Here is an 18,877-nt window from a genome sequence, read left to right on the forward strand (position 1 = left end):
GGGCGCTACTTGTGCACACTGGACTATCTGATCAGGAGGTTAACGAATTATTGGGCGCTACTTGTGTACACTGGGCTATCTGATCAGGAGGTTAACGAATTATTGGCCGCTGCTTGTGCACACTGGACTATCTGATCAGAGGTTAACGAATTATTTGGCGCTGCTTGTGCACACTGGACTATCTGATCAGGAGGTTAACAAATTATTTCGGCGCTACTTGTGCACACTGGACTATCTGATCAGGAGGTTAACGAATTATTTGGCGCTACTTGTGTACACTGGGCTATCTGATCAGGAGGTTAACGAATGATTGGGCGCTACTTGTGCACACTGGACTATCTGATCAGGAGGTTAACGAATTATTGGGCGCTACTTGTGTACACTGGGCTATCTGATCAGGAGGTTAACGAATGATTGGGCGCTACTCGTGCACACTGGACTATCTGATCAGGAGGTTAACGAATTATTGGGCGCTACTTGTGTACACTGGGCTATCTGATCAGGAGGTTAACGAATGATTGGGCGCTACTTGTGCACACTGGACTATCTGATCAGGAGGTTAACGAATTATTGGCCGCTGCTTGTGCACACTGGACTATCTGATCAGGAGGTTAACGAATTATTGGGCGCTACTTGTGTACACTGGGCTATCTGATCAGGAGGTTAACGAATGATTGGGCGCTACTTGTGCACACTGGACTATCTGATCAGGAGGTTAACGAATGATTGGGCGCTACTTGTGCACACTGGACTATCTGATCAGGAGGTTAACGAATTATTGGCGCTACTTGTGCACACTGGACTATCTGATCAGGAGGTTAACGAATTATTGGGCGCTACTTGTGTACACTGGGCTATCTGATCAGGAGGTTAACGAATGATTGGGCGCTACTTGTGCACACTGGACTATCTGATCAGGAGGTTAACGAATGATTGGGCGCTACTTGTGCACACTGGGCTATCTGATCAGGAGGTTAGCGAATGATTGGGCGCTACTTGTGCACACTGGACTATCTGATCAGGAGGTTAACGAATTATTGGGCGCTACTTGTGCACACTGGACTATCTGATCAGGAGGTTAACGAATTATTGGGCGCTACTTGTGCACACTGGACTATCTGATCAGGAGGGCCACCAGTGATTGGGTGCTGCTTGTGCACACTGGAATTTCTGATCAGGAGGGCAAACAGTGATTGGGGGCTGCTTGTGCACGCCAGACTACCTGGTTACCACCACACATTTACTCTGTATTGAGTATTCGAATTACAATTTAAAAGGTCCTGATTATTTTTATAATGAGGGATTACTTATTGCACATAAAGATTATTGTAACTACATGACATTTTAAGTGTCTGAACTATATAAATTTGTGTGTTACTGGCAAGTAAAGACCAGTTGGATGCTAAATGAAAGCTCACAGGATAGAAGTACTGGGTGAGGTATTACTCTGCCATTTCTCTAAAAATAAATATATATATTTATATGACCACATCTATTCTGACCCACTTCATAGCTATTGTGTAATGTTTCACCCAGTCTGTCTGCATACTTTGCATATCTAGCATTGTGTTGGCATGTATAAACGTGCCTTGCACATGTCAGTCTACATAGGAAGAGTCAGCAATACTTCATTTCTGCCCTGCAGGCATTTGGACAGCGTCTACCTTCTTTATTTATAAAGCTGCAGTGTGTGATTGTCAGGTGTGTTGGAGCGTCCTAGATGGATCCTGATCTGAGATTATACAGAGATCAGTTACAGAATGAAGTCACATTTCAAGCCCCAGAACCCTGTAGGGTGATTCTGCCTTTGAGTTCTGGCTTCATGTAATTTTATTTATCCTTAAAGTAGGTAAGTCATCAGGCACCAACCCTGCAGGGACAGTGTCACCAACCCCTCATACTAACAGAGCCAGCTTCTTATAAAGTAGGTCACGAACAGTCCACCCTGCTTCTTTGTAACTTGTGCCTTCCAGGAGGGCAGTAATAAAATAAAAATAATAAATATTGTTAATCAATGCATTCATTTTGTTATTACACTTTCACTGCCAGAATTAGCTGTGTCACATAGAGAGTGTAAGAGAACTTTAAGGGGGTGGGTGTTATAATTCGGGAGAGAACAGTTTCTGAGTAAGAGCGGTAGAAGGATATGGGTGGGTGGTGGTAAGGCAGGTTAACTAGTTCTTTTCTCCCACATTATATTACGTTCTTCAGCTGCATTGCCACCTACATGTGATCATTTACTAGCCACCTCCCACCCTTGGAGGCTGGCTATTCCATACAGCCATTTTACCTGGACCATCTGCAAGTCGGGTCCGTTTGCGGCTTCTGATTACTCTTTTCACCAGGGCTGTGAGATGAGCCCCATAAAAGATGGCTGCATCTTAGGGAAGGAAAGGAAGATTGTAGAGTGCAACAAATAGGCAGTAGCCAAGCTTTAAAGCAGCCATTCAGGTTTGTGTATAGAAATGCCAAGCGTTGCAATATTATTGGTGGGCCAAAATGACTACTTACAATATAATTACCTTTTTTTTTTTTTGTGCAGAAACTTGAGGCCAAATCTCTTATTAAGCTGAACTTTGCCAAGAATCAGGATGGTAAGTTGGATGCATTTAACTTGTCTGTTGCAAGGGTAAAAATTAAATGAGGAATTAGTAATAATAGTAAACACCGCTATGTAATTACTGCGCGCATTAAGCCTGCGTTAAGCCCCAAGGGTGTACTTGACGTGGACTTGCGTTCGCACCATCCTGAGGTGTGAACAGAAATCTGTGTTAAGTGCACCCTCAGGGCTTACCACAGCAGTGATTGAATAGTTCCATGCTCTTATACCAAGAGCTAAAAGCTCGTGGTTAAATGAACTCCCCCCCCCCCCCCCCCCCAGAAGCCACATTTATCACTTTGAAGTCCCATTCAATTCATGTAACCTGTTTTTGCCTTTTATTAGCAATGTTCTATCCCTGCAACAGGATGCCTACCCCTGAAAAATAACCTATGGTGCAACAGTGGATGTAAAATGGCCTGTGTTATCACTGATTAGTGCATGGATAAATGTCTATATCCTGCATTATTATGGTTCTCTAGACAGCTTTGCTGTAACATTACTAATCCAAAATCATTTCCATAATCTGCATAATGTTTAGATGTGTTATTTCTAATAGTAGTACAGTTCAAATAACTTATTTCATGGTATTTTGCTTTGTATAGTTTTATTTTATTTCTCTTACGTCCTAGAGGATGCTGGGGTCCACATTAGCACCATGGGGTATAGATGGGTCCACTAGGAGCCACTGGCACTTTAAGAGTTTTGAGAGTGTGGACTGGCTTCTCCCTCTATGCCCCTCCTACCAGACTGTTTAGAAAATGTGCCCAGAGGAGCCGGTCACAGCTAGGGGAGCTCTCCAGAGTTTCTCTAGTAAAAGGGCGTTGTAGAGGGAGGGCAGGGGGGGGGGGGGGGGGGGGGGGGGGGGCTGTGTAAAGGTTCTGGTCGCTTTTCCCTTCCCTGAGGAAGATGGGAAAAAATGGGAAAACCCACCCATTGTTGACGCATCTGTTTCCAGACTGTCTAAAAAGGTGGTTTACCTGTCCCTGGATCTACCGTGTTAAAAGAACCGGCTGATCGTAAGATTGACACTACGCTCAAATCCATTTACTCTGCTTCAGGAGTGGCGTTAATGCCCACTATTGCTGTGCATGGATTTCTAAAGCCATAGTAAAGTGGTCAGGCACATTACTAGAGGATTTGGATACAATGGATAGAAGTGTCATTGAATTGTTTTTACGTAACATACAGGATTCTGCTGGGTTCATGGTGGAATCTATGAAGGACCTGGGTACGCTAACTGCACGGATATCTTCCATGTCTGTCTCAGCCCGCAGGGGACTCTGGCTACGCAAATGGTCTGCAGATGCGGAATCCAGGAGAAGTGTGGAGATCCTACCCTACACAGGTCAGGCTCTATTTGGGGAAGCGTTGGATGCGTGGATTTCCACGGCAACCGCGGGTAAGTCACCTTTCCTTCCCTCTGCTACACCTTCTATGAAGAAACCATTTTCTTTGGCAGTGCCGCAGTCCTTTCGGACCGCTAAGGCAAAAAAGTCCAAGCCTTCTACCACTTTCTTTAGAGGTGGTCGTGCAAAATCCAAAAATCCTGCACCCGCAAGCTCCCAGGACAAGAGACCTGCTTCTGGTTCCTCAAAATCCTCAGCATGATGGTGGACCACAAAACCTGGAGGGTGCGAGACGCAGACGTTTCAGACACGTCTGGGTGTTGTCCGGCCTGGATCCCTGGGTACAGGATATTGTGTTCCAGGGGTACAGACTGGAGTTTCAAGAATTCCCGCCTCACCGATTCTTCAAATCAGGCTTGCCAGCTTTGCTGACAGACAGGGTTATCCTATAGGAAGCCATCCTAAAATTGGAAAAGTCACAGGTCACTGTCCCAGTTCCATCTCATATGCAAAACAAAGGTTATTATTCAAACCTTTTCGTGGTACCGAAACCGTATGGTTCGGTTAGACCAATTTTGAACTTGAAATCGTTGAACCCTTACCTGAGGGTGTTCAAATTCAAAATGGAGTCTCTCAGAGCAGTGATTTCATGTCTGGAAGAGGGAGAGTTTCTGGTATCCCTGGACATCAAGGATGCGTACCTCCACATTCCGATTTGGCTGCCACACCAGGCTTATCTCAGATTTGCACTGTTGGACAGTCACTATTAATTTCAGGCTCTGCCATTCGGCCTCTCCACAGCACCGAGGGTGTTCACCAAGGTGATAGCAGAGATGATGGTTCTCCTCCGCAGACAGGGGGTGAACATAATCCCATATGTGGACGATCTGCTGATAAAGGCATCCTCCAGGGAAACGTTGATGCAGTCCATTGTTACATAGAAACATAGAAACATAGAATTTGACGGCAGATAAGAACCACTTGGCCCATCTAGTCAGCCCCTTTTTTATTTTATCCTTTAGGCAATCTCAACCCTTTTTTAATCTTGATTCTTTGTAAGGATATTCATATGCCTGTCCCAAGCATGTTTAAATTGCCCTACAGTCTTAGCCTCTACCACCTCTGATGGGAGGCTATTCCACTTATCCACTACCCTTTCTGTGAAGTAATTTTTCCTTAAATTTCCCCTGAACCTCCCCCCCTCCAGTCTCAATGTATGCCCTCGAGTTCTAATACTTCTTTTCCTTTGAAGAATGTTTCCCTCCTGAACTTTGTTAAGACCCTTTTATATATTTGAAAGTTTCTATCATGTCTCCCCTTTCCCTTCTCTCCTCCAAACTATACATGTTAAGATCTTTTAGCCTTTCCGGGTAAGTTTTGTGATGTAGGCCATGCACCATTTTAGTTGCCCTTCTTTGTACACTCTCTAATGTATTTATATCCTTCTGGAGATAGGGTCTCCAGAACTGAACACAGTATTCCAGATGGGGCCTTACCAATGACCTATACAGTGGCATTATCACTTCTTTTTTCCTGCTACTGATTCCTCTCCCTATGCAACCAAGCATCTGACTTGCCTTTCTCATTGCTTTGTTGCATTGCTTTCCTGCCTTCAAGTCACTTGAAATAGTGACTCCTAAATCTCTTTCCTCCTCAGTAGTTTCCATTATAGTACCCTTGATACTATACTTAGCCTTTGGGTTTTTGAGACCCAAGTGCATGATTTTGCATTTTTTAGCATTAAACTGTAGTTGCCACGTTCTTGACCATTTCTCAAGCCTACCTAGGTCATCAATCATTTGTTTGACCCCTCCCGGTGTGTCTACCCTGTTGCATATCTTTGTATCATCTGCAAAAAGGCATATCTTCCCTTCAATACCATCTGCAATGTCACCAACAAAGATATTAAAGAGAACTGGACCAAGTACAGATCCCTGGGGTACTCCACTGGTAACATTTCCCTCCATAGATTGCACTCCATTAACTACAACTGTCTGTTTCCTATCCTGCAACCAGGTTCTTATCCATTTCACTAATTTATAATCCACCCCCAGGCTTTCAAGTTTATTTAGTAGTCTGTGATGTGGGACAGTGTCAAATGCCTTACTAAAGTCTAGATATGCTACATCTACAGCTCCCCCTTGATCTATTATTTTCATCACAGAGTCAAAAAAGTCAATAAGATTTGTTTGGCATGATCTCCCACCAGTAAATCCATGCTGTTTTGGATCCTGTAAGTTGTTTGATTTAAGATATTCCACTACTCTTTCTTTTAATAGTTTTTCCATTACTTTCCCTACTACTGATGTAAGGCTTACTGGTCTGTAGTTACTTGCTTCTTCCTTGCTTCCACTTTTGTGCAGTGGAACTACATTTGCTCTTTTCCAGTCCTCTGGAATATCACCTGTATTTAGTGACTGGTTAAATAATTCTGTTAAAGGTGTAACCAGGACATCTTTTAGCTCTTTGAGTATCCTTGGGTGTATCCCATCTGGTCCCATTGATTTATCCACTTTTAGTTTTGAAAGTTCTGTTAGGACCTTCTCCTCTGTAAATGTATTTTCATCTACCTTATTTTTATGAATGTCCTTGCAATTTAACTGTGGCCCCATCCCTTCTTCTGTAGTAAATACTGAGCAAAAATAATTATTTAGGTGATCTGCTATTGCCTTGTCTCCCTCCACCAAATGCCCACTCTCTGTCTTAAGTCTTATTATTCCTCCATTTGATTTTCTCCTTTCACTTATATACTTTAAAAAAAGTTTTGCCCCCTTTATCTACTGACTGGGCCATTTTCTCCTCAGCTTCTGCCTTTGCACGTCTGATCACTTTCTTAGCATCCTTCCGTCTGTCCAGATACTCCTCTTTGTCGTTATTATTTTGAGTCTGTTTGTATTTCCTAAAAGCCATCTTTTTTGCTTTCACACTAGTTGATACTACTTTTGTGAACCACACTGGCTTCCTTTTCCTGGTGCTTTTCCTAACCATTTTGATACAAAGGTCTGTTACACTTAGTAATGCACTTTTAATTTTTTTCCACCTCTCCTGCACCCCTTCCAAGTTTCTCCAGTCTGCCAATGAATCACTTAAACATCTCCCCATTTTAGCAAAGTCTGCATTTCTAAAATCCAACACCTTTGTTTTTGTGTGAGAGGAGTTGGATCCTGTCTTTATACTAAACCATACTGCTTGATGATCACTGGATCCCAGGTGCTCACCCACATATATATCAGATATCCTTTCACCATTTGTAAGAATTAGATCTAATATTGAGTCTTTGCGAGTGGGCTCCCTCACCAATTGCTTGAGAGATGCTCCCTGTAAGGAATGTAGAAATTTGCCACTTGTAGCTGAACTTGCAAAAGACCCCTCCCAATTTACATCAGGTAAATTAAAGTCTCCCATGATTATGACTTCTCCCTTAAAAGCCATTTTAGAGATGTCCAACAATAGGTTCCTGTCCAAATCCTGCCCCTGGCCTGGTGGTCTATAGATCAACCCAATGCGAATAATGTCCTTCTTCCCAGTTTCTATGGTGACCCAAAGGGCCTCAGTTTTGGCTTCAATATTTTGTATTAAAGTGGCATTTATGCTTTTTTTCACATACATTGCTACCCCTCCTCCTATTCTTCCTATTCTATCTTTCCTAAATAAATTGTATCCTGGTATAGTTAAGTCCCAGTCATGATTCTCATTGCACCAAGACTCTGTAATTGCCACAAAATCCAGGTTATCCCTTGTCATTATCGCAATTAGCTCTGGAATTTTGTCTCCTAAGCTCCTAGCATTTGCAGACATAGCTTTAAAAATTTTTTCTGTGCATTTGTTATTAGTAGCCATGTCTAGAGCGTACAAAATAAATGACAAGTTTAAAGTTGAAATTACCTGTTTGGGGATGTTGCTCAGTATTTGTTTTCTTTTACTAATCAGTAATCATACTCTGTCCTTTACACCATGACTATACCTTACTAAATATAAAGACATAGTACACCTGACCACAATGGGTTAATGTTCAAAAGAGGTAATCACCAGTTAGTATGCAATACTAAACTGTTTCACTGAGCAACTTCCCCACACATGCAATGACATTTTCAAGAAATCATTACATAAAGAAACATACATAAGTTTGCATAAGAGAGAACTGTAGTGAGCAGATTGGGGATGCCTTTTCTTCGGTTTTGTAAAAACGGATGATATGCATAAGATGAATTACATACTTTTGAGCATTAAGGCAGTCCTTTTGTGGTAGTGTTGGTGTGTTGATGTTTTCCTTCTGGTTTTCTTCGGCTTAACGCAGGTATAACGCTATTTTTATAATAACACTTTTATGTCAGCACTTCTATGAAAGCACTGCCAGCCGACGTCTATCCAGCCGTATACTAGACTTCAAATAGGAACAATATCCATGTGAATGCAATGATTGCAAACTCCACCCAAGACCATCCCCCTTTAAACTAAGGCCATAAATTAGCTTAGAAAAACAGACATTACATGCCAATAAGGCAGCCAACTATATCTCTACAAAGAGAAAAACATACAAGAAAAAAAAAAAAAAAAAAACCCGTATTCAATATACCTAGACTATTCAAACATGAAATTCATTTGACATAATCAGCAAATGCAGTACAACTTGCAGGGATGTGTAGTTCAACGAATCATACCTAGACTATTCAAACATGAAATTCATTTGACATAATCAGCAAATGCAGTACAACTTGCAGGGATGTGTAGTTCAACGAATCATACCTAGACTATTCAAACATGAAATTCATTTGACATAATCAGCAAATGCAGTACAACTTGCAGGGATGTGTAGTTCAACGAATCATACCTAGACTATTCAAACATGAAATTCATTTGACATAATCAGCAAATGCAGTACAACTTGCTGGGATGTGTAGTTCAACGAATCATACCTAGACTATTCAAACATGAAATTCATTTGACATAATCAGCAAATGCAGTACAACTTGCTGGGATGTGTAGTTCAACGAATCATACCTAGACTATTCAAACATGAAATTCATTTGACATAATCAGCAAATGCAGTACAACTTGCTGGGATGTGTAGTTCAACGAATCATACCTAGACTATTCAAACATGAAATTCATTTGACATAATCAGCAAATGCAGTACAACTTGCAGGGATGTGTAGTTCAACGAATCATACCTAGACTATTCAAACATGAAATTCATTTGACATAATCAGCAAATGCAGTACAACTTGCAGGGATGTGTAGTTCAACGAATCATACCTAGACTATTCAAACATGAAATTCATTTGACATAATCAGCAAATGCAGTACAACTTGCTGGGATGTGTAGTTCAACGAATCATACCTAGACTATTCAAACATGAAATTCATTTGACATAATCAGCAAATGCAGTACAACTTGCTGGGATGTGTAGTTCAACGAATCATACCTAGACTATTCAAACATGAAATTCATTTGACATAATCAGCAAATGCAGTACAACTTGCTGGGATGTGTAGTTCAACGAATCATACCTAGACTATTCAAACATGAAATTCATTTGACATAATCAGCAAATGCAGTACAACTTGCTGGGATGTGTAGTTCAACGAATCATACCTAGACTATTCAAACATGAAATTCATTTGACATAATCAGCAAATGCAGTACAACTTGCTGGGATGTGTAGTTCAACGAATCATACCTAGACTATTCAAACATGAAATTCATTTGACATAATCAGCAAATGCAGTACAACTTGCTGGGATGTGTAGTTCAACGAATCATACCTAGACTATTCAAACATGAAATTCATTTGACATAATCAGCAAATGCAGTACAACTTGCTGGGATGTGTAGTTCAACGAATCATACCTGTTGAGCACAAAGAGTGATGAGGAGTTGGTTCACAAGTTCACAATTGACAACAGCTGATGATATAACTTAACGCAGGTATAACGCTATTTTTATAATAACACTTTTATGTCAGCACTTCTATGAAAGCACTGCCAGCCGACGTCTATCCAGCCGTATACTAGACTTCAAAATTGTTCTCACGACTCGTCTGCTCAGGGAACACTGTTGGATCCTGAACCTTCCAAAATCACATTTGGAGCCGACCAGGAGGTTGTCTTTTCTGGGAATGATCCTCGACACAGAAGTGCAGAAGGTGTTTCTCCCGGAGGAGAAAGCGTTGGTGATACAAACAATGGTCTGGGATGGCCTGAAGCCAGCCCGGGTTTCGGTTCATCAGTGCATTCGCCTTCTGGGGAGGATGGTGGCCTCTTACGAGGCTCTACAGTACGGAAGGTTTCATGCTTGGTCCTTCCAACTGGATCTCCTGGACAAGTGGTCGGGATCTCATCTACACATGCACCAGAGGTGACGTCTGTCGCCGAAAGCCAGAATTTCACTTCTCTTGTGGCTGCAACTACCTCATCTTCAGGAGGGCCGCAGGTTCGGGATTCAGGACTGGATCCTTCTAACCACGGATGCAAGTCTCCGGGGCTTTGGCGCAGTCACTCAGGGGGAAACCTTTCAAGGACGGTGGTCAAGCCTGGAATCCAGCCTTCCACTAAATATTCTGGAACTAAGAGCCGTATACAAAGGTCTTTTCCAAGCGGCCTATCTTCTGCGAGATCGAGCCATTCAAGTGCAGTCGGACAATGTAACAACGGTGGCTTACATAAACAGACAGGGCAGAACGAAGAGCAGAGCTGCAATGTCAGAGGTAACAAGAATCATCCTCTGCGCAGAAAAGCACGCATTGGTGCCGTCGGCAAACTTCATTCCGGGAGTAGACAACTGGGAAGCGGAATATCTCAGCAGACAGGGGACTCCATCCGGAGGTGTTCATGGAGGTAACAGATCTTTGGGGTGTACCTCAAGTAGACATGATGGCCTCTCATCTCAGCAAGAAGCTTCGGCGGTATTGTTCCAGGTCGAGGGACCCACAAGCCGTGGAGGTGGACGCCCTAGTGAATCCGTGGGTGTTCCAGTCGGTGTACGTGTTTCCTCCACTTCCACTCATTCCAAGAGTTCTAAAACTCATAAGGAGAACAAGAGTTCAGGCAATCCTCATTGCTCCGGACTGGCCAAGAAGGGCTTGGTACGCAGATCTTCTGGATCTACTGCTAGAAGAGCCGAGGCCTCTTCCTCTTCGGGTGGACCTGCTGCAGTAGGGGACGTTCGCTTAACCAGACTTACTGCGGCTACGTTAGATGGCATGGAGGTTGAACGCCAGATATTAGTTCGGAAGGGCATTCCGAACAAGGTTATTCCTACCCTGATACAGGCTAGGAAAGGAGTAATGTCTAAACATTACCATCGTATTTGGGAAAAATATGTATCTTGATGTGAGTCCAAGAAGTTTCCTACGGTGCAGTTTCAACTGGGACGTTTTCTCCTCTTTCTGCAAGCATGTGTGGATATGGGCCTGAGGTTGGGATCCGTAAAGGTCCAGATTTCGGCCCTATCCATTTTCTTCCAGAAACAGTTGGCTTCCCTCCCTGAGGTTCAGACTTTTATGAAAGGTGTTCTGCACATCCAGCCTCCCTTTGTGCTGCCTATGGCACCCTGGGATCTTAACGTGGTGTTACAGTTCCTCCAATCGGATTGGTTCGAACCTCTATCGGAGGTTGAGGTCAAATTTCTCACGTGGAAGGCTGTCACTTTGTTGGCCTTGGCTTCTGCTAGACGTGTGTCGGAGTTAGGGGGCTTTGTCTTGTAAGAGCCCCTACTTGATCTTCCATGAAGATAGAGCTGAGCTCCGGACACGTCAGCAGTTCCTTCCAAAGGTTGTGTAGGCATTTCATATCAACCAACCTATCGTGGTGCCAGTTGCTACTGACTCCTCAATTTCATCAAAGTCCTTGGATGTTGTAAGGGCTCTTAATATCTGTGTGAAGAGAACTGCTCGTCACAGAAAATCGGACTCCGTTTGTCCTGTATGATCCCAAGAAACTTGGGTGTCCTGCTTCTAAGCAGTTGATCTCTCGCTGGATCAGGTTCACTATCCAGCATGCGTATTCTACGGCAGGATTGCCGTGTCTTACATCTGTTAAGGCCCACTCTACTCGTAAGGTGGGTTCTTCCTGGGCGGCTGCCCGGGTTGTCTCGGCTTTACATCTTTGCTGAGCGACTACTTGGTCTGGGTTGAACACGTTTGCAAAGTTCTACAAGTTCGGTACTTTGGCCGCTCAGGACCTGAAGTTTGGTCAATCAGTTCTGCAGGAGCCTCCGTGCTCTCCCTCCCGTTCTGGGAGCTTTGGTACATCCCCATGGTACTAATGTGGACCCCAGCATCCTCTAGGACGCAAGAGAAAATAGGATTTTAATTACCTACCAGTAAATCCTTTTTTCGTAGTCCGTAGAGGATGCTGGGCGCACGCCCAGCGCTTCGCGATCCTGCATTGGTTACTTAGTTCAGTACTGCTTAGTTCTTGGTTAAGTACTGTTTTGTTACTTGGTTAAGTAATATTGTTCAGCCGTTGCTGATGTTTCAAGCTGGTTAGCTTGGTTGGCCTTGTATGTGTGAGCTGGTGTGAATCTCGCCACTATCTGTGTAAAATCCGTCTCTCAAAGTTGTCCGTCTCCTTCGGCACAGTTTCTAGACTGAGTCTGGTAGGAGGGAGGGAGGAGCCAGCCCACACTCTCAAACTCTTAAAGTGCTATTGGCTCCTAGTGGACCAGTCTGTACACCATGGTACTAATGTGGACCCCGGCATCCTCTACGGACTACAAGAAAAGGATTTACCGGTAGGTAATTAAAATCCTATTTTTGTATACCTTGCATTACCATATAAATGAACATTGACAAATTGAATCTGTACCCCTGAACTGTTGAGGGATTTGCATTGCATACTGCTATTAACTACTATACAAGATCTGCCAGATGTTGTTGAGCATTCTCTGTGCTGGTGTCTTAACCACATTGTTGATTCTGATTAACGTTTATCTTTTCAGGGAAGTATCATTGTCCTGTACTATTCTCTGTATTCACCAACAACTCCCACATTGTGGCTATTAGCACGACTGGAAATGTCTTCTCAAACGAGGTAGGAAAATCCTCAGCAGATTTACTGTGCATTATTATTATTATATAACAACTGTCTTGAGATCCAGGCTTCCCATATGAAATAGAGCATTCCTGTAATGTGACATGATTCATTTTGAATGCTATATCATAGTGGTTTGGTATTCTATCTCTGTAATAAAATAAATGTTGTTCCACCACCCAGGCTGTTGAACAATTAAACATTAAACCAAAGAGCTACAAAGACCTGCTAACTGATGAACCGTTCACCCGCCAGGACATTATCACACTGCAGGTAGGAAAGTCCATTGTCTGAACTTCTGGGGTCCATGTGCTCTTGACTGCGTTTCATATAAATGCAGTCAATAATATTGAAGGGGACACGTCATCTATGGGAGGGAGTATGGCCTATCATGGTTATGTGATTCCAGACTTGGCCAATGTGAACCAGTATAATTGAAAATAGGTTATATTGCTTGTGAGATATTGGAGATTATATAATTCCGTATTTGCATATCAATTTAACTATCAACATTTGGGGCTAGATTTCCAAAGCGTTTTGCACTTTTTATTATTGCCACTTTACATTTCCAGGTCAAACACATGGAGCACAAACTGCTGCTTTTTTATTTAGCCCCAGGTTTACTTTTGCAGTTGATACAGCCTAGTCCTGTAAGTAGAGGTAGCTTTATGATCTAGAATAAAGAATTTCCAGATCTCACTGAAAAGTGCATTTGATTCATACTCTAAAGGGGGGTACACACGAAGCGATTGCTGCTTAAAATCTAAGCAATCTGACTAGATTGCTTAGATTTTAAGCCTGATCGCTCCGTGTGTACACCCTACAGCGATAGCGATGCGTAGCCCCGCGCATCGCTATCGCTGGTGCTAGATTGGCCTGCCGTGCAGGCCAATCTAGCGGGTTGTTCATTTCACCTGCTGGGTGAAATGAGCGCCCCCCCCCCGTCTCCCCCCGCACGCTCAGCATACATCTCTCCCGCATCGGCCAGTGAGTACTGGCCTTAAACGGGTGGTAGTCATGTGACCGCCGGTCGGCTGACCGACAGTCACATGACCTCCTCCGTGAGCCCGACCAACAGGGACTATTTCCACTCGTGGGTGTCCACGACACCCATAGAGTGGGAATAGAACCCGTGGCGACCGCAGGTCGCCACCGAGCCCGCAGCGTGGCGAGCGCAGCGAGCCCGCAAGGGGCTTGCTGCACTCGCCCCTCCCCGCCGGGATCCCGGCGTCGGTATGCTGCCGGGATCCCGGCGTCGGTAAGGTGACCGGCGGTCTGGAGACCGCCGGTCACCCATACTACACCCGCCTTAAACAGTAGTCGAAGATTATTCAAAACATTCATTAATACTTACCCAATGTAAGCAATTGGCTATACTTAGCTGCAAAAGTAGAATAGTTTACCTAGTGATTATAATCTAATTTGACCTTGGATTTATTTGTAAATGAGCAGTTAAAACCATGGCAGGATAATGACAGTGTAGTTTGCGATTGGAATTGTGTGGAACTTGTCAGACAGCAAAGGGAGTTATAAGTGGACAAGTGTGCACTTACTATGGTCCTGAAATTCCGCTGCTCCACACAGATGAAAGACTCCCATTTGCAGACCTCGTGCCTTATTTTGAATTGAAAACCAGCATGCAGCCGCCCGCTGATGCTGTGTGTTGGGAGGGGGTGCAGGGTTTAGGGTAGTATAGTGCAGGGCGGGAGGTTGTATGTGTGCCCGGGCCTTGGACCCCGCTATCTGCAACACTGGACAAGAAACTACTTTGGGAAGCGGTGGTGGAGGAGAGCTTTGCAGAAGGTTAGTAATTATGGACTAATTTAAGCTAATTGGAAACTTCCAATTGCTTACTTAGTCATTAGATGAGGTGTCCAAAGGGTTCCAAAGCAAGTCCAGACAATTATTCCTTTAAAGTATGGATTTTAGGAAAAAATGGACTTGCTCTGGAGGTGCACAAAAAAACAAAACAAAAAAACAAAGACCACCGCGTGAAAAAAGAACCTGCACCCAATTGAATACAAAAAATGGAGCACATGCGGAAAAAATCGGACTTTCTCCAACAGGTGTGACCCAAGCCTACAGTGTTTCTAAGTAAATAAATAGCATCCTTGTCATGCATGTTATAATGTATGCTAATGATGATGAGCACAGTTGGTGTGAGTGTGCAGGCTGCAGCAAAGCCGGAAGTCATCTGCCCCCAGCACCAAATCTCATCAGATTGAGCTATATGCATTTGGTTAATTGAACAGTGATCCTGTCATTTGACGATTGGTATTGAGTGGAATGATCATAAATCTAGCAGTCAGTCTTTCGCATTGCTACATGTGTGGTCTCAATGTACTTTCCCTGGTCCTGACGCTTGGTTGTGTTCCTCCTGAATCCACCTTTACATATGTTGAACACTCCAAAGTATGGGATACGTACGATATACCGGCTGTTGGGATGCCAGCTGTCAGTATCCCGACAGCGGCATCCCAGCGGCTGGCGTACTGGCAGTGAGCGCAGCAAGTCCCCTTGCCACGCATCCCCAAAGCAAAGTACACCCTGTATGAAACGGAAATAGAGCAACCTGTATCCTGGTATTTTGCGTGCTGCATAGAATCGAACAGGCACTTTTCTATATCCATGCTAGGGTAGGTACAGTGCTGATTTTGGATTGTTTTGGAGGTTTAGCAACTTGGCCACTTGCTAACAATGGGAGTTGCAGGAGAGGTAGGGTGCGAGATGTAGTTATGTGACGAGTGGTCACAATACCAATGGCTACATCCCGAACCCCGTAAATCCTGACAGTCGGCATGCCACCTAACATGGACTATTCCCACTCAAATGGTAATTTGATATGACTGTACATATAAGCCCTCTAAAGGGGGGGGTACTGACGGGAGAGGCGTGCTAAGCAATCTTAACACAGACCGCTCAGCACACATCTCTCCCCCCACTCAGCACAGCGCGATGTACTGAGGGAGGGGACGGATGGGGGGGCCACTCACTTCACACAACGGTGAAGTGAGCGACCTGCTAGATTGAGCCTGCATGCAGGCTCAATCTAGCACCGGCGATAGCGATGTGCGGGTCCGCGCATCGCTACCGCTGGGGGGCATACGCACTGCAGATCCCTGCTTAAAATCTAAGCAATCTAGTCAGATTGCTTAGATTTTAAACACTGATCTCCGTGTGTATCCCCCTTTAGTACAGTTTGTGTATTTTAAGTTTCTTTAAGAAGATTTGAAGTTTCAGGGTTTTTTTGTTTTTTCTTATCTCCATAAAAGTGATTATTGATCCTCTTGGCACAGGTGGTTTAGGACGACAGACTGCAGAATGTCAAGTAATGGAGAGCGCATGTGTCTGTCAGAGAATTAAAAGGTCCTGTGTTTGTAACTTTAGTCAGAATAAAGGATAATTGGCTTCAATTAGATGTCAAATTCTGTGGATCATTCAAGATTACTGCGTCTGTCTGTGTAATGATCATTTTACCTCTGTAGTTTAATCCATATTCACAGCGCTTAATTACAGTAAATGAAATAGTAAATAAAGATAAGGATAACAGGAGTTTGATAACAGATCTGAAAACCCTGCAGCAAAGTGATTCTGGGAACCCAGACCCTGGCAGGGAATATAAACATCTCTGCTGGAGTCAGCGAAGGACTGGAGAATTGTATTTATGCCGGGATTTCAGGTGTAGAATAGAGGGGGGGAGTCCAATGAGATGTGAAATATATATAAGTTGGTATAAGAAGTCTCACGTGCAAAATGTTAAATAATTTTGGAATTAATCCTTTAAATACAAATAATAAAATAATAAATACGATGTTCAGCAGATGCTCAGTTTGTGCTCTATGGATTATTTTTTTTTTTGTGTCAATTAGGATCCCACTCAGCTGGACAAATTCAATGTCTCAAATTTCTTTCATGTGAAGAACAACTTGAAAGTCACAGATCCTGGTGAGTTAGTTCTCTGGCATCCACAGAGACTGATTTTGCGCACTCATGTGACTAAAGAACTAGATTTAGTATGATTAAATACTATACAGTACACTTTGGGGATCACTGGGCACCGTTTTATACAGAAATTATAAATAGACACTAAACTTAATACAAATGTATTAAATAGTTATCACAAATATACATGTAAAAATGTCAGATTATAATAACTAAATATATTTACGATAAAGGTGGTATCGTATAGTGGAAAGATTTTTCTACATGTACTATATTTTATTTATAGGGTTTTGTAGCACGAGACGGGGAATACAGCTTACCATAAGTTATGAGTACAGACCGATACAAAAAAAAAGTTTCACAAAAATATATAATTAGTGTTCAATTAGCATGATTATGTCTAGAAAACACAAGAGAAATCTGTTTGCTCGAGCTTGCAGAAGAGGATATCATTGGATGCAGTAGTGAGAGAGTAGAGTAAAGGTGTGTACACACGGTGTGATATTACCTTGCGATTTTGACTATATAGTTAGTGCAAAATCGCAAGGCGTTAGCCGCCTTGCTATCTCGGTGCGCAGTCCAGCTGGGTCGGTATCGCAAGGTTAGATAGACTGTGCAGGCAAGTCAGTTTTGACTATCTAGTTCTAAAGTATAGTCAAAATCGTACATAGCCAATATCTCAAGCACACAGTCAATATCGGATAGTCAAAATCAAAGATAGCCAAAATCTCAGTGTGTATGCACCTTAAGGCAGAGACTGCTGAGTTAGGCAGAGTTGTGATAAGCTAGAATGAAAATTAGTTTTAACAGCACCTTTGAAAGATGAGAGAAGGTCTAGCAAAGTGTAGGAGGGCGTTCCAGGACATAGGAGCTGTCCTGGAAAAATCCTGAATGCGAGAGTGGGAAGTGGTGAAGAGGCTATGCGAGTAAAGGAGGCTGGAGATGTAGGGTGGTTGAGAGCTTTTTAGGTGATTGAGAGGTGTTTGAATTTGATTCTGAGGGGTATAGTGAGCCAGTGCAGTAACTGGCAGGGGTAGAGCGACAAGAGAAGAAAATTAGGTGGGAAGCAGAATTAAGGATAGACTGAAGAGAGGTTAGCTGGGAGTTAGTCAGTTCTAAAGTAGATCACAGTAGTCTAGGAGAAATGAAGGTGTGGATGAGCATTTTAGTAGTGTTGTGACATCCAAAAATGAACTGGGTGACACGGGAAAGGACAGAGGAAGAAATTTTACTTTGTGTATTGCCAACATAAAGGTGGTATCGGAAGCAAAAGGATCTGATAAGATCTGCAAGGGAAGATGTGCAGAGGCAGGAGAGAAGAGGGCCAAGGACAGAACATTGATGTACACCGAGAGCAGAGTTGTGATGGGTTTGGAGGGTGAGGATGTGGTCAACTGTGGCAAATATCACTGTGAGTTCAAGGAGTATCAGAATAGTGAAGGAATATTTGGACATGTAGGAGAGAACAGGGTCCTGGAGGGTTTGGCCAAGGAGATGGTGTCCAATTTGTGAAATGCCACTATGACCTTAAGGAAGTCGTTGGTGGGGCAGTTTTGGTTAAATGAAGAGAACAAGTGCTGGTTTTGTGTGGGTGAACACTAAGAGGAGGCAAGGTGGTTGTACACCATACGCTCAAAGTGCTTGGAGACATAGGGTTGGAGAGATTTGGAACCGTAATTGGAGAAGGAGAGAGAATCAGCACCAGGTTGTGCTTGAAGAATGAGGGGATGGTACCACAGAAAGATAAGTTAACCTGGTGGGCATTGTGAGAGTATGCCTCAGGGGAAATGGGAAGGTATGGGGTAAAGGGGGCAGGTATTCTGTTGAAAGGAGAGCGCATACTTCAGGGGAGAAGGATGACAAATTTGGTTGTGGGGGAAGAGGGGAGAGAGGGATGGAATCATATGGTAAAGTGGGTGACAGTCAAACCAGATGAAGGAAGAGGGGAAATAGG

General features: G+C 43.4%; 1 protein-coding gene across 1 annotated transcript in view; it reads left to right on the plus strand.

Moving 5' to 3' along the window:
* PPIL2 (peptidylprolyl isomerase like 2) overlaps nucleotides 1-18,877 on the plus strand; it is a 157,034-nt gene that overhangs the window by 99,207 nt on the left and 38,950 nt on the right. The window contains exons 6-10 of the mRNA XM_063964777.1: nucleotides 1,847-1,881; nucleotides 2,543-2,594; nucleotides 12,890-12,981; nucleotides 13,165-13,254; nucleotides 16,851-16,926. Of these exons, the coding sequence (XP_063820847.1) occupies nucleotides 1,847-1,881; nucleotides 2,543-2,594; nucleotides 12,890-12,981; nucleotides 13,165-13,254; nucleotides 16,851-16,926 (345 nt within the window). The remainder of the gene's footprint in view (nucleotides 1-1,846; nucleotides 1,882-2,542; nucleotides 2,595-12,889; nucleotides 12,982-13,164; nucleotides 13,255-16,850; nucleotides 16,927-18,877) is intronic.

The sequence above is a fragment of the Pseudophryne corroboree genome, chromosome 1 (genome assembly GCF_028390025.1).
Source record: "Pseudophryne corroboree isolate aPseCor3 chromosome 1, aPseCor3.hap2, whole genome shotgun sequence".
Lineage (NCBI taxonomy): Eukaryota > Metazoa > Chordata > Amphibia > Anura > Myobatrachidae > Pseudophryne > Pseudophryne corroboree.